Source organism: Andrena cerasifolii, chromosome 11 (genome assembly GCF_050908995.1).
Source record: "Andrena cerasifolii isolate SP2316 chromosome 11, iyAndCera1_principal, whole genome shotgun sequence".
Classification (NCBI taxonomy): domain Eukaryota; kingdom Metazoa; phylum Arthropoda; class Insecta; order Hymenoptera; family Andrenidae; genus Andrena; species Andrena cerasifolii.
This window is the reverse complement of record NC_135128.1, coordinates 8893475-8908278: the sequence shown is the minus strand read 5'-3', so window position 1 is coordinate 8908278 and position 14804 is coordinate 8893475. Positions and strand designations below refer to the sequence as shown.

General features: G+C 48.2%; 1 protein-coding gene across 1 annotated transcript in view; it reads right to left on the bottom strand.

Annotated features, from left to right (window-relative positions):
• LOC143374499 (uncharacterized) overlaps positions 1-12719 on the bottom strand; it is a 33842-nt gene extending 21123 nt beyond the window's left edge. The window contains exons 1-2 of the mRNA XM_076822656.1: positions 10652-12719; positions 1420-1622 (exon numbers count right to left, since the gene is read on the bottom strand). Of these exons, the coding sequence (XP_076678771.1) occupies positions 1420-1622; positions 10652-10784 (336 nt within the window). The 5' untranslated portion in view covers positions 10785-12719. The remainder of the gene's footprint in view (positions 1-1419; positions 1623-10651) is intronic.
• Positions 12720-14804: the final 2085 nt, after the last annotated feature.

The window sequence follows — 14804 nt, the reverse complement described above, 5'->3', positions numbered from 1 at the left end:
CTTTTTTAAACGACTTTATTCAGCTTCGATCCTCTGTTTGTTTGTTTGTATTGTGTATGTTTGTTTGTCGTCAGACGCGATAACGCTTCTGCTATGCCCTGCTGGACTGTAGCAGAGGCATGCTCTAACAAAGAAAAAAGTGTAGAAATGTAAATAATAAGTAAAACCTTCATCGTTCGTAATTCTTGTAAGTGCTGTTTCTCGGATAATTTAGTTTCTCATATATTAGAACGTAAAAGTGGCGAATTTTCTATATTAAGAATAAGTTTTGAGGTTTTCACCACGAAAATGGATATAGTTCTTCAATCGACATTTGTATTAAATTTGTAAAATTCAACATTTTCATTTCTGTAGTTTTGGCCATGAAATCGCAAAATTTCCCCACTGTGTGTCGGAGCAAAGTCTCGAGTCGACGGGCACACGGGGGAAGCAACACAAGCGTTGCCGAAGAAAAGCAACCACCGACTAACGAAGGGAAACGCGAACATTTTATTTCGCGAGTTCGAAAGTTGCCGAGGTCCAAAGGGGCGCGCAATTTTTCTTCGACTCTTTTCACCCCCTAGCAGTCTCCCTCCCCTGCAGCCGCTCCTCCAATTTCGTTAAAGCAATCGCACGACACAGGCGTTTCCTTTTCGTTTTGTGTGTACGATCCCGCGTACCAATTGCACCCCTCATCCCCTGCCGACCGCCCGGCGAGGGAGATAAAATAGCCAGATGCACGCAAGCATCTCTCAATTGCATTGGATATAATGGAAAGTTATTAGCATGTTATCATGAACCGTGAAAAGCTTCCGTTGCTAACAATGCCGGCCGGGGAAACGGTTGAAGAGTTAAAAATCTCGTGTCGCTCGGCTCTCCAGATTTTAATTCCATTTTATCTCCATGCCCGGCGAACAGTGGCGGGCCTTCTGTCGGATCGGTCTCGCGAAACCCCGAAACGAAACCCTCTCGGCTCTCCTTATTTCAATTAAATTTTACTCTCCGCCCTCTGGCCCCCACCCTCGCCCGCCAAATCCACTCGTCGTCCTCCTTGTACGCGTCTTCCCCGGCGCCCCCCGCTCGTAACGATAATAGCGGCGCAAAATTAAAAAGATCTATACCGCGAATGAATAACGCCCGCCGATGCGCGAGATTGGTCCCCGGGAAACGTTTAATTCGTACAAAGCCCGCCCCGGGTTCAGAAAGACGGCTCTTTTTAAACTGTCTAACCCTCCCGCCCTCTGCTCAGGCCACGGCTATCCCTGTATCCCCAAAGGCCACCCCTTCAGGTATTACGTTGATATGATAATAACTTTCCGCGCTCTTGGGAACCACCCCCCGCCCAAACCGGCCCAGCACCCCCCCTCGACCGTTGCCAAGCCCCGCAGGTAATGCTGTTTCAAAAACTTTCTGAAGAATGTTCCCCCGGACGAATCTCACCATTCCATCCCCGAGATTATGGACGACGCAGGGCAGCAAAGCCGTGGAGCCGGATTGCGCCGAGATCACCGTCGAATTCCCTGTGCCAAAGGTCATCGGCAGGGTAGGAGGCAGGTCGATGTCCAACGGTTTCCCGGTGATGCTGGCGTCCAACGTGTTCGCGTTCGCAGCCACTATCTCCGCGGTAACCGCCGCCGGACACTCTGAAAAATAGGCATTAAATCAAAGGAGCCGTTACCAGGAGGTCGAAGGAGGTTTAAGCGGCCCGGTGCCCAGAGCTGCGCTACCACCGGGGAATCCTCGTTAAGAGGCTTTCCTCCCTGGACTTTACTTAACCCCCTCCCCGCCCGGCTATCGCGCCGTCGTCCTTAAATATTTATGCGCGCCTCGATTCCCGGATAGCCCTCTCAAATCTTTTGCGCCGATTGCGCCCCGATTTCCAGTTTACTTGCTGCCTTAGACGGGACAGAAAGAAACTGACGGCTGCACTTAAGATTAGTGCGCGATCGATGCGACGAAGAATGATTTGACGCGGCGTCCGTTAATTCAACAGAGGTGTGAAAAATGATTTCGTTAATATTACATCGGTTCAGATATCCTGGGGGTATTTTGAGAAGTTGTGGGATGACTTATGTCGAACTGTGGGGGAGGAAAGTTTACAGGCAACAGCTTGTGGTATCCTTCCATGCGTTATGCTACCACGGCGTTTCTAATTTTTGTTATCGGAGTACTCTTTGGTGCCGAGCAATCTGGCTGAGGAAATATTGAACCGCGCTCCATCAATCTCTCTCCGCGCGGCACTTTGTAGTTCTAACGCGCTTCCTATTATCCGGCGTACGTGGAGCGATCGAAGTATGAATTAGAACAAATATTGATGAACGATGACGGGAACACCTCGGTAAACGCAGGGAGATGTCCAACTGTCAACGGTGTACATATGCGCCAAGCTCTGCGTAATTTCTAACAGCTGTGGACCAAGATGGCTGCGTGGCCCTTAGAAAGGTCGGAGGTCGATCCTTCGACCAGGATTCGCTCTCCTCAGGCGTCGGGAAATATGAGAAACCGCCCTAACGATAATTTAAAGTTTGAGGGAAACTCGAACTTTGTTGCCCGCGCGAACTTCGCGGAAACTTCATCTTCCACACTAAAAAAAAAAAAAACCCTTGTCACGACAAACGGCCCCCTTGACTTATGCTAATAGGTCGTTCGAGGTTTTCATACCGGCGTCGAGTACATTAACCGAAGAGATTAAAACGGGAGATTGCGGGGACTCTGGCGTGTATATTAATTAGATTACTCTGCCCTCTGCACTTATACCCAGCCTCGCGAGCCATCAATCTTCCACGCGCATTTTTATGAACGGCGCCGTAAAGGCAAATTAAGAATTGCAATTTTAATAAGACACCCCGAATAATTACGCGTGTCATTTAAATCCCGTCCGGCCGGCTCGTACGGGGATTTAACGCGTTCGCGCAGGTGGCGTGCAGTCGTGGCAGATATGCGCATATAAAATCGCAAGCTAAATGTTAAAAAGCTCCCGTCCGTGTCAGGTTAGCGTTAAAAACTGTCCTCCCGCGGGAGAAGCCAGACTTTCCTGCGAAAAGTTCCGGGCGAGCAAAAGTTAGCGCGGCAACAAAGAAGCTTGTAATAAAAATGTTTAACGAATAAAGCCAGGCAAGTTCTTCCTCTGTTCTGTATTTTACGACGGGGCCGTTATTCAATGGGCCATCAAACTGAGTAGCCAGAATTTCTCTGCACCTTTGTGCCGTCAGACGTTACACAGGATGTTAATAGAAATGTGGGATATTCCCTCGGAAATATCACGGACCTCAAAGAAACCATATCGAGTGTACAGAAAAGTGGTGTGCTTTGAATTGAAGATGAGAACAATTTCTCTCGCATGAATCGTTATTAACATTGCTCGCTCCTCCCTCTGATGATAGCTCTTGAGTCTTCACGCTACCCAAATTACTTGTATCGGTCACGCTACTCCCACAATGTATTATTATTCCCGCCCTAGTCTCACGATATTCGTACATTACCCCTGTACCAAAGCTATACACGTCGTGCACTATTCTTATGCACTTTGCGCTCCATTCCTGCACTACTTTCACGCTGTTCCCGCACCGCTTCTCGCGCTTTATGCACCACTTCAGCATCGTTGCCGCTCCCCTGTACACTATTACCGCACTACTTCTATTCATAATGTTGCAGATCGATTCCCGCCTCGCTGGTGAGAAGGTAACAAAGTCGCGAGCGGTTTTCGATATTATATTCGACCCCCACCGAACCGTGCATATTTCTCCCCAGGCATTTGTTCGCACCTTCCGCAGCGGTAGACATCTACGTGTTCTCATTTACTTGCCTCAACCCGTATACACACGGGAAGCCCTGCCGGTAAAAACAAATAGCGAAACTTCCAAAGGCTATCTGGAAAGTTTCATTATTTTCGAACGAGACCGTGCCAAGAATTTCTATTAAAATAATAAGAACTTAAACGAGCTGCCGTTGTTATGAAACGTATAGCGGAACGCTATGAGAGTAATTCGAGCCGGAGAGAAGAATTCTGCGGCGCTTAAGAGAAAATTTCGTTTCGCGCACCAATTTTTTTTTTCCGCTCCTTTATCGAATGCCCAGTGGAAATAAACATCCCCGCTTTTTTTTTCCACTGGCAAATACACTGCTCGAAATAATTATAAAATTTACCCAAGCGAGAGCTACTCCCGCAGGGTGGCCCGTATAAAAGGTTAAAAGTTATCGCGGCAAAGTTACGAGAAATAGATGATTCGCTTGCAATCGCGTAGGTACATTTTGAAAATCCGCGTCCGCCGTCATCCTGCTGTTAAAATATCAAAATTGTACGTCCTGGCGTGCGGTGGTTTGCGCACAAATGACCGTTACAAATGAATTGCCCATATCTCTGTCAGCGTTGATTGGAAAACCTATTCTGCCCCTGAATGTAACACAACTCCGCGCAGCTTTTTCTTTCACAATCTAACGCAACGAATCCTGTAATCACTTCGAACAGCATACTGCTCCGAAATCGATCTTTATCGCCGCGAGAAAGAAAAAAATCAGCGTAATCCTGTTCACCCTTGTCAGAGATAACCTCGTCATGAAAGATAACGACTCGGAGGTGTCGTTATTACTCGGGAACTTGGGAAATGAGATACTTGCGGGCTTAAGCAACAGCAATATTCGTAAATTCCCATGCGCTAAGCGTCTTTCGGGGCAATTTAACTACCAACTTCGCCCCGATGGCCCGCTAACGCTGGAAATAAAACCAGCGAGATGCGTCGGGACCATTTGTTTCGCTGTAACTTCGGTGCCGCGGTCTCTCGCAACTTCCCCGGTAGCCGTGCAAATTTATTTCCTATGCCGTGGGACGCGTTCGCGATGTAAGAAGATCGCGGGATCGCAAGCGAACGCTCCGAAGCGTCCCGCCGGGACGAGCCCTCGCGATAAAGTCGCCGTGCTTTATATTATAGCGTTGTCAAACGCTAACCTAGCGAAAGAGGAGTGTATTTTTTCCGGGCACGGGATACAGCGAGCATCGAGATAAATTCTCTGCAGAGACGCGAGGTGTTCCCCCCCGCTCGATGCAGGCGAGCGGTGTTTCTCGACAAGTTTAATAAGTATCATAAGTTACAAACACGCGCCCGCGGCGTGTGGAGACGCGCCCCGCTCGGGGCATGAGCCCCATCGGCCACCAGTCACGAAATTTATCGAACCCCGCGGTGTTTCTCTCCCGACCGTTGCTTCTGTATAAACTATTTCTCGGGCAGAAATTCCTCGGCAAATAAAACCAGCGCGGGCCCGCGCCAAGCGGACTCGCAGCTGGCCGCGGATACAGAATATGAAACTCTGCACGCGGATCCGCCCTCCGTCGCCCCTCGCCCCGCTGGCTAAGTATATTTAGCGGATAGACTGATGAACTCCCGCGACACTGAGCCCCCAGTTTACCTCGCGCCCATCGCTTATCTTCTCTTTTTATTATCCCGTCGCTCGGTCCTGTAACGCTAAAAGCAGGCCCTCGCCGCGCTTCTTTTCCCCGCAAGACTGCTCGCGCTTTTTGCCGGGACCGCGGGCGCGATAAATTGCGTGAGAACGGGCCGGAGAGCGGGATAAATTATAAACGCGTCTTCCCGTTTATTGAATTTCAGCTTACTGTTTTGTTAGCCCTGCTTTCTATGTAAATCGCGAGCCGCGCGCAGCACCGCGGAGCTGCATTCCCGCGGGTTAAGCGTGCGTCTGAAATTTGCATGAGTGATACATCTCCCCCTATGTTGCTAAATTGAACAAGTAACTCTGCCAGTATCCGCTTCGCGCGGGATAGATTGAATCGAGTTGCAGCGAACCAGCTAACGCGAGGGTGTCCGGTAAATCCTGGCTCCTCTGACAAGAAAGTGACTCCTCGTGGAAGATAACACCGGCAGAAAAGCTGCGAAGAATCTAGCGAAGCATGTGTCGGAATATTGATCGAGTGTGACCGGGCACGAGCCGGTGCGAAATAATTCTGGTGCACAGAGAAAGATTCCTTTGCAAATGTTGCATGACGTGCCACTTTGCAGCATCCAGAGGGCTGTCATGTCCATTTGTCTGAGAGAAGCGGATGGCCCAAGAGGATCAAACTCGATTTAGCACAATTACGTAGGAAAGATTCGCAACAGTGACCGCAGTCGTGCTCGATAAATTCTAACAAATTCGAGAGGGAAAGATTCCGTCGATCGGATTGCTCGACCGAGTCCTCTGTTTGCCGAACGAACTGCTTTAACGAATTAAGCTGTCCGGGGCTCTTTCTCCCTGATTTTCGGAATGGCTGCCGCCTATAAAATAGTGCCGGAATTTATGTGGTCCTCGAGGGCGCATAATCTAAAGGGGATTCTGCAGTTTGTAGCGGGTTCCTAGGTCTTGTCGCCTCGACGCGCAATAAAGCTGCGCTCTCGGCTCAACTTAACGCCTTGCTGCGGGAACACACAACACGATCTACATTAAAAACCAGGGATCTTTCGCGCGAAACTACAGTGCCTGCACTTGACCTGTGGCCTTATTATTCGAAGGATATACTAGTGCTGCAACACAGCGGCAAAGTTATGATGTATATGAATCTGAGCATCACGAGAAGGGCGTTGAAGAATCACTGTCTAATGAAGTTTATAATTTCACGGCGGTGAACTAGAAACGAAGATTATAATTTCTGAAATGAAAACCTTCCAGCAAGAGGGGTGCAGCATGTTGTTTTTAACAGTTTTTTATTTATGACGTGTAATATACGTAAACAAAATTCTACATCGTTGGTGCACGTTTGATGCAATTCCGATAACAAATGCGCAATTTATTGTAAATAAATAAAAATAGAAATATTAATATTGATAGATTTTAACATTTTTTTATAGAATATTTTTCGCCAAAAATAGAAACAATATTAATATTACTATTAATACTTTTATTACAGAATATTTTTCGCCAAAATATTAATATTAAAAAATATAAAATATTATTGTTATCATAGAATATTTTCTGCTAAAAATTTATATTAATATAATGTCTATATTAATATAATGAAAATATTAATATTTCTATATTAATATAATGAAAATATTCATATTTCTATATTAATATAATGAAAATATTAATATTTCTGTATTAATATAATGAAAATATTAATATTTCTATATTAATATTTTCATTTTGAATATTTTTCTCGAAAATAAAAATTTTTAGCAGAAAATATTTAAAAATACTCTATTTTTGTGTCAAAAATATTAAAAATGAAAATATTAATATAGAAATATTAATATTTTCATTATATTAATATAGGAATATTAATATTTTCATCTTGAATATATTCCGCCAAAAATAGAAATATTAATATTTTTATTATAGAATATTTTTTCGCCAAAAATAGAAATAAAAACTTATCAACTCAATAACTACAACTTATTATGTGAAAATATATATTTTTCAATTAGTGTCCTCTTTTTAATGTTAAGTCAAAGCAATAATTTTACAAACAGATTTTTCTAATTTAACTCAAAGTTGGTAAAGATGGAGCTGCACCCTTATTGCTGCAAGGTGCTCAAATCTGAACGACTATATCCGTCAGCTTCACGAATATTATTATTACTATTACTAGGTCTTTATTGCACACAAATTGAATATTCCCCGATTTTACCATAATCCACTGGAAATTCTCCGCTAATATCTTTCGTTCTGACGCAGGGTAGTGTACAACAGCAAAGAAGTGTATTTGCACCGTGGACTACGCTCACGCTTGTTGCGTGTACATACGTTGCAAGAGTGGATGCTGCAGTTCCCTGCACCTGGCGAGCTTGTTAAGCCCGTCTAGGAAACAAATCAATGTATAAGATAAACAGAAGTAACACGTTGCGAGGAGCGAAGCAGGAAAGTTATGTGCAACGAGATTCCATGGTGTAGCGAGGCGCGAACCGCACCGTGCTTTACTACCGTGCCTAAATGTTACACCACACTCATATGGCATAGTTAGTCACGGAATGTCCACTTTCAGCATCCGCCCGGTGAAAATATTTACCCGGGTGCATCGGCTCGTGCATTAAACCACACACCTGCATGATTTACGGCCTCGTTGCGTGCGTGTTTTATTTACGCGTGCACAATGTCCCATTTGCATCGAGGAATGCCACGTCGTCGCCGAGCCTCTCGACGGTGTAAAATAAAAGCTGGCCCTCCGCGCGATAATTAAACGTAAAAGAAGACGATCGAAGCTCGTTAACTGACTCGTTGAAAAAGCGAGCGAAATTAAAACGAAGCGTGCCGCCCCGAGAAGGGAAGTGACCACCCGGGTGCACAGGCACTCGCAGCGAATCATAATGTGCTCGTTAAAGTATGGTACTTGAAATTATCGAATTTGACGTTCAATTTCGGCTGGGCGGAACGATAATTCGATAGCAATATAATGGTCGCGCGTCAAGAGTCCCACTACTAATCGACATCGAACCGGCTACTCTGCCGTCCCGCGCAAATATTATAATCGCCTAGCTTAATTCGCCAGGGCCTTCCCGCTTAATTGCGTGTTACAGCGCAGCGCGTAATTCCCGCGCGCAAAGGCTTGCCTTCGAATCGCGTCCAACGTTTGATCGTTCTCACAGTGGTCTTGTAAACGCGCGAAATGCACGGCGCTAAGTTACGTTGCAAAGCGAAGGAGAAAAGGGCGCAATAAGCAGCGGGCAAAGTCACTATTAATGTCTGATTGATCAAAGGAACTGTACGACAGGCGTTAAAAGGGCGCAAAGGGAATTCTCTGCTAATGAAATACCGGACGCTGGAAAGAAAACGCGCGCGCGGGGCTGGAGATCGAAAAGGTCGGAAACTACTTAAAACAAGTAACAGAGGACGAAACTTAGCAGACCGCATTAGCACGCTAAATTGGTACATTAAGAACTTTATAGTTAATTCAGAGTGTTGTGGTGCAGCTATTGCTTCCGGTAAATTTCATCGCATCCAACGTCCCCGGTCTTACCGTTCTTCATAAATGATCGATAAAGTACACATCCTGCACGCCAGCGCGAGGAGACGCACCGCGAACTTTCAGAAAGCTGTATATATTATTCATTAGCCCAGAAGCCGCATTCGATGGGAAAACAATCGATTATACGGGTTTTGCAAGTTTCGCCAAGTAACCCGGGGATATTCCGCCGTATAATAGACTGCCAATTAATCAGGGAATTAATATTCATCTCGCTAGATGAATGGCGAATGGTTCCGATAGAAGGTCCGCCAATTTGAGGAACTTTTACCCCGCTCTATGGGAACAGTATTACGGGAAAGTGATTTAACGAAGTCTTAGTTTGTTGTCGCTTGTAAAGTGGTCCGAGTGTATTTAGAAAGTAGAATTAACCATTCCTTAATCAAAAGTAGTGCGCACCTAATAATGTTCCGTGGAGTTTCTGGCTGCACAATATAATTTCCCCGTCACAGCTTCGTCGGGAATAGACCGTAACGCGGCAAACTTTGCGATTGGTTGTTACTCAAAGGTAGGCGAACTAATACGCGAGTCGCTACAGCCGCAACGTGTCATGACAACTCGGACGCGCAAACCGCTCGAGCTTCGACTAAAATTTCGTTAGATCCAAAGTAGGTTCGTTCCGAGAGACTCCCTTCGGATTATTGCACGTTAAATTCTTTACGGCTGATTGAAGTCGAAGCGACGATATCATTACGCCATGGTCAGTAAAAGCGGATATCCCAGGGCCTGGCGTGTGCTATCCGAAAGGGTCTATAAAAGTGATCCCGGGCATTTCAGCAGTTCGATTCCTAACGACACTGTACAGAGTATAAAATTAACAGTGTTACAGGCTAATATCTCTGGAATTGCGCGGTCTTTGAAGGAGATTGGTCTCGAGGGGGTCGCCATGTGATCAAGTTCTTTGTGTAAGTGATATCGCGGTCATAATGGAATAATAATACCGCGCAAGGTGGGCAAGTAGTGGCGCCCCGTATGTGGTCAGACACCGGCGAACAGTTGCGGGCCCCTCACTGTTCTCGCCATGGATATGTAGTGAGTGGAAATCGAAATACTATAACATTGTATAATGCATCATTCGGTAGATTTTTATATAAGAAATAAGCCCACAAAATTTCAGAAAGATTGGTGCAGTAGTCTTTGAAATATCTTGCTCACGGTTTTTAATAAAGGCTTCTTGGATGTCGTTGTATTTTTATTATAAACGTAAATATTTTTGTACAAAAAAATCACAAAATGTCGTTTAAATGTTGCTCTTTTAAGTGCAAAAAGTTCTGTAAAAATATATGCTTCCGCTTTTTCAAAAAAAATTCGCATCTTTTCGTCTTCCTGACTAGGTATAACCCCCTAATGTATACATCATTTATTAATAAAAATTCAATTATATAGTTCACGATATTGATTCCAACTCCTACTTCATTCTGAAATTATTCATGACTGGTTTGTAGACGTCTTCAGACGTCTGTTATCCCTCCATTTAGAAGAAAATTAATATCACAAGGCGCCCGCCCGAAGAATAATTTAATCCCAAAGGAACGAATGCCTGAAATCACTCTACAAGCTGCACGCAGGTATCGCCCATCAAAGCGACGATGACAACGCTCGTGCGTCACGGAATGGATTCGCCCTAAGGGCGAAACGTTACAGTCGCGGGGCGCAAACACTCGGGCTCGGTTATACTAAGAGATACAGCACGCGAGAAGGAAATCGAGAAACGTGTGTACTCACCAGTTCGCACCAGCACGTTAAGTAGGATGGATAGGGCGAGGGTGGTAGCCCGGTATCCGTGTATTATGATCATCAGCCACCTCGATACGTTGAATCCCGCGTCGTGCCATAGACCGGTGCCCTCGTGTACCATATTTTTCCGCCTCGCCCTTTCTCACCCACCGCGCCGCCAATTGCCTCCTCGTCGCCCGCCCTCATTCACCGTCGTTCTCGAATTCGACGCGACCCGGTGTGAGGATGGCGAACCCGTGCCACGAGCCCTTTTCCCAGCGATCGAGATCGTACTCGAACCGAGAGACCCTGCGTCCCGACTCGCAAGCTCGCCGATAGGGAGGGGAACTCACTCCGCCAGCATCAACGCCGCCGCCAGCACCAGCAGCCCGGTGTTCGACATTCCGTAAAGAGAGGAAACGTTTTTCACGCCGGTTGCGGGGCTGGATTGTTGCTCGCGTCGCGGTCGGATTGATTAGCGCAGCCCGCGGCAAGAGAAAAGTTTTCAGTTGCCGTGGAAACGCGGCACCGCCGAGAGCTGAAAGATCTTCAGCGCGGCCGGGCAACTTAGCCGAGATCAATCCAGGCCGAGCAGATATTGCCGGAGTTTATGGAGTTTCCGCGGAGGTGAACCGTTTGGCCGCGAAACGCGCGGCACCGCTCGCCGGTAACTATCGTTAACGGGGAATATAAAGTTGCGACCGTTGTTTCTGGTTGCGCGGCGATGCTCGGACCAGGGTCTTACGACGAAGCCCAGTTTCCTCCTAGACTGTCTTATCGAGATCGGGGGAAAGGTATAGGTCACCGAACGCTTCAAGCCCCTGGCAAGTTCTCTCCTCGACGTCTGTAGTCGGCTATTGTTCCATGGCTATAGATTACGCCTCTCGAAACGTTGCCGGAGACACTGCGGAGTCCCTTTTAGCCCGGATGCGTCTGGAGAACGAACTGGAAGATACACGTGTCGAAATGCCGCTCGAGCAGAGTTGGCTGTTCCGCGATATTGTTGAAGTTCGCAAGATGTTTGCGGCAAGCCGTCGGGCGATATCCTTTGGCAGTAAAGTTAATAGCGCGCCCCTGGCTAAAGGACTTTCTTGCTTACCGGCCCCTCATTCAGTTTCATTCACGGATGTTCTTGCTCGCAACGTTACCGGCTTCTGTACGTTATCAGAAATACAGGACGCCCCAGGCCACAGAGCGAAACGTTCCCCGGGCTTGTCTCTTCCTCCCTATTTCTCTTTCTCTCTCCTCGCTACTTCTTTCGAGTGGCTTTCAGCGTTCCGTCACTACTGCTCCACAGCCAAAGGCTACTGCCGCCCGTAGAAATCCCTGATTCTCGTTTTAGGGAGCGCAGAGACACCGACTGAGAAGCATCCGCGTTACGGTTCAAGTACTAAAAGATTTTTCACCGCTCCTCGGCCACCGGCACGGTTTCCCAGAAATTCCCCGGCGATGCTGCCGCAAAGCGTCAGGCATAAACAGCTACCGTTTAATTCGCAGCATTAATATTATCTCGCGGGGAGCCCGTTGCCGATGCGATCTCCCTTCATGCTCGTTCACATTCGCCGATCCTATTACCGTAACACGGACTCGGCTCCCCTGCATTAACAGAGATAACGAGTACACGCGACGTGTCCCGACTGTCTTCCCAGCATCCTGGGCCCACCTCTCGCGGACCCTCGCGCCCCTCTCGCCTTTTTAATTGCAGCCACCAACGTGACGGAACTCGAAGAAGGGACTCCGGGAGCTGCAGAATCCGCCCGGTTCCTCGGCCGCTAAACGTCGCGGCAATTTCCCAGGATATTACGGTCCGAATGCTACCGTGGCGAGACACCGCGACGATCGTTAGGTGACACGGCTAATATTCCGCGCTCTGAGCGGACCCTTGTCTCGCCTACTTTCTCCTTCCGTTTCCTGGTTCACGGATGTCTCGAGCGTTCCAGCGTGCCGTCACTCGACAGCGGAGGCAGCGCCTCGTACCTTCTTCGAGTCGCTTTCAGCGGTGCATTCTCCCGCGCACAGTTTCTCCCCGTTCGCGCCACCTCCCTATCTCTCGGTTCCTTCTCCCTTTTATTTATTTTTTTTTTTTTTTTGCGCAGCTTCAAACGTGCACACACGCGCACCGGTTACGCGACGGCAAACAGGGGAAGATTTGCCAAAGAATTTCGCGGGTTGCCGGGCTTGTGGATATTGCGCAAGTTTGCGGAATGCTGCGGCAAGCTCGGCCACCAAGCTCCGCGACTGTGTCTTTAGCCGGCGGTGGTGTTAACCGTGCGCTATCCTTTCGTCCCCTGGAACGTCCACCTGCGTACACGTACACCCACGCACGGGATGGCACACAGACGTGTCATGGGGCAAGGTACACCCACCGTGGCGCGTGTCCGTGGAGGATCTTCGTGCGGTTAACCCACTGCTTTGAGGAATTTCAGCTGTCTCGCGGTCGGTATCCGTACAAGGCCTGGGCCGAACGCGCCGCCTCGGGGATTAAGGACGACTCGCTTCCTTAAGGGCCCGCTGTCACTCTGCTACTCCCTGAAATTCAAGCAGAGTAGATATAGTTCGCGCGCAGGTGATCACGTCTAACCGCCGCGACAGAGCACTCGACTCTCGTAAAATTTTAAGGGTAAGCTCCTTTTTATTTAAATCCACCCCGAAAATCCCCGGAGTCCCTGAACGGGGGAGATGAAAGAGACGGATCGGGGGATGGGGCAGCCTTAATTTCGACGATGGTTTCCCGGCGTCGCCCTCGCGAGTATTCGCGTAGACTCGCGCCCCACTTCGCCGCGCGCCCGTCGAATTCGTGGGTGAATCCGATACAATAATCGCGGGCCGCCGGCGCGCGAACTCAAGAAACTTGGCTGCTCGTTGTAAAACAATGCTGCCGCGATGATAGAGCATGAATTTCCCGGCGGTGAATTAATTTAAGCGAATCTGTTACCCGCGGAACGCGAGAATTTTGATCGCCCGGGGAATTATAAGCTTCCGCGGCCGGGCAAACAGTTTAACAATGCAGCGGGGATAAAAGTGCATTTCGCCGCTTCTGCCGGGCGTTTGTATTGCGGTGGAGACCCGCGGGAATTGCTGGCGGTGTACGCGGGCAAACGTTTTCGACGATTCATCGTCGAGGAGAGTCTCCAAGACGAGTGGACGGCACGCGAGAAATCCCACTTCCGCGCGCGGAGTGGAAGGACGAAAGAGGAGGGCATTTATTAAAAGATCATCACTTATTAGAGGATCCTGGAGAGCGAACGGAATCGCTGCGGCGCGCCGCGCCCCCGCGATACGCTGCCCCGAAAAGCGACTTTTCCCCGGCCACGAGAGCTCTTCTCCTCCTATCTTTACTACGCCGAGCGTTAAGCTCCCGGAAGACGGCGCGAAATTTAACGAGCGACTAAGGTCGCGGCGCGAGTCGGAGCAATAAAAAAGATGAGGAAAAACGAGGCTGAGGCAAAACGGGATATAAACGATGATGCGACCGCCCTGGATACGCCAACCGCCCCGGCAGAGCCAACGGAAGCACTGACGGTCGCTTGAAATGTGCGAGATAGAAGAAACGCGAAGGGTCAGTGAAATTATTGATAAATGTCTGCTCGCTGCAATAAATGCTGAACTCGACCCCTCGGACAATCTTCCTCCTCGCAGCTCCGCGGACGTGAAACAACTTTTCACTTATATTTCCAACTGTTTCTTCTTGGACATCTATATTCTCACGTCCGGCAGACTTCGAGGTGCCGAACCTAAGCTTCGGATGCCGAAGATGAAAGCGAGGGACGTTTACCTAATATCAAGCGACGAAGATGTGTTTGGCGAGCACGTTATCACGAAGTCACGGACCTACGTATCGCCTGGAAAATATGGTGGATCGAGGATTTAAGATCGAGAGAAGAGGATGAAGGGTGGCGCTCGACTTTATGAATACTAATTGGTATCTGGGAGAGAACGTTTGCCGTCGGAATTTATCGGGTTTATCGGACGTGAACCCTCTTCATATCTCGGCGGGGCTCATTGAAAAGGGACGTCCCCTGGCGGATCGGCCTGCCGAAGGACGACGAAAAACTTAATACGGGACGAAGGGGGTCCGCATTATGTAAAGAAGCTACGGAGGAGACGGTCGCTTTGAATAATGGAGATCCCTTTTCGCGTAAACACGTATCGCGGCGTACGT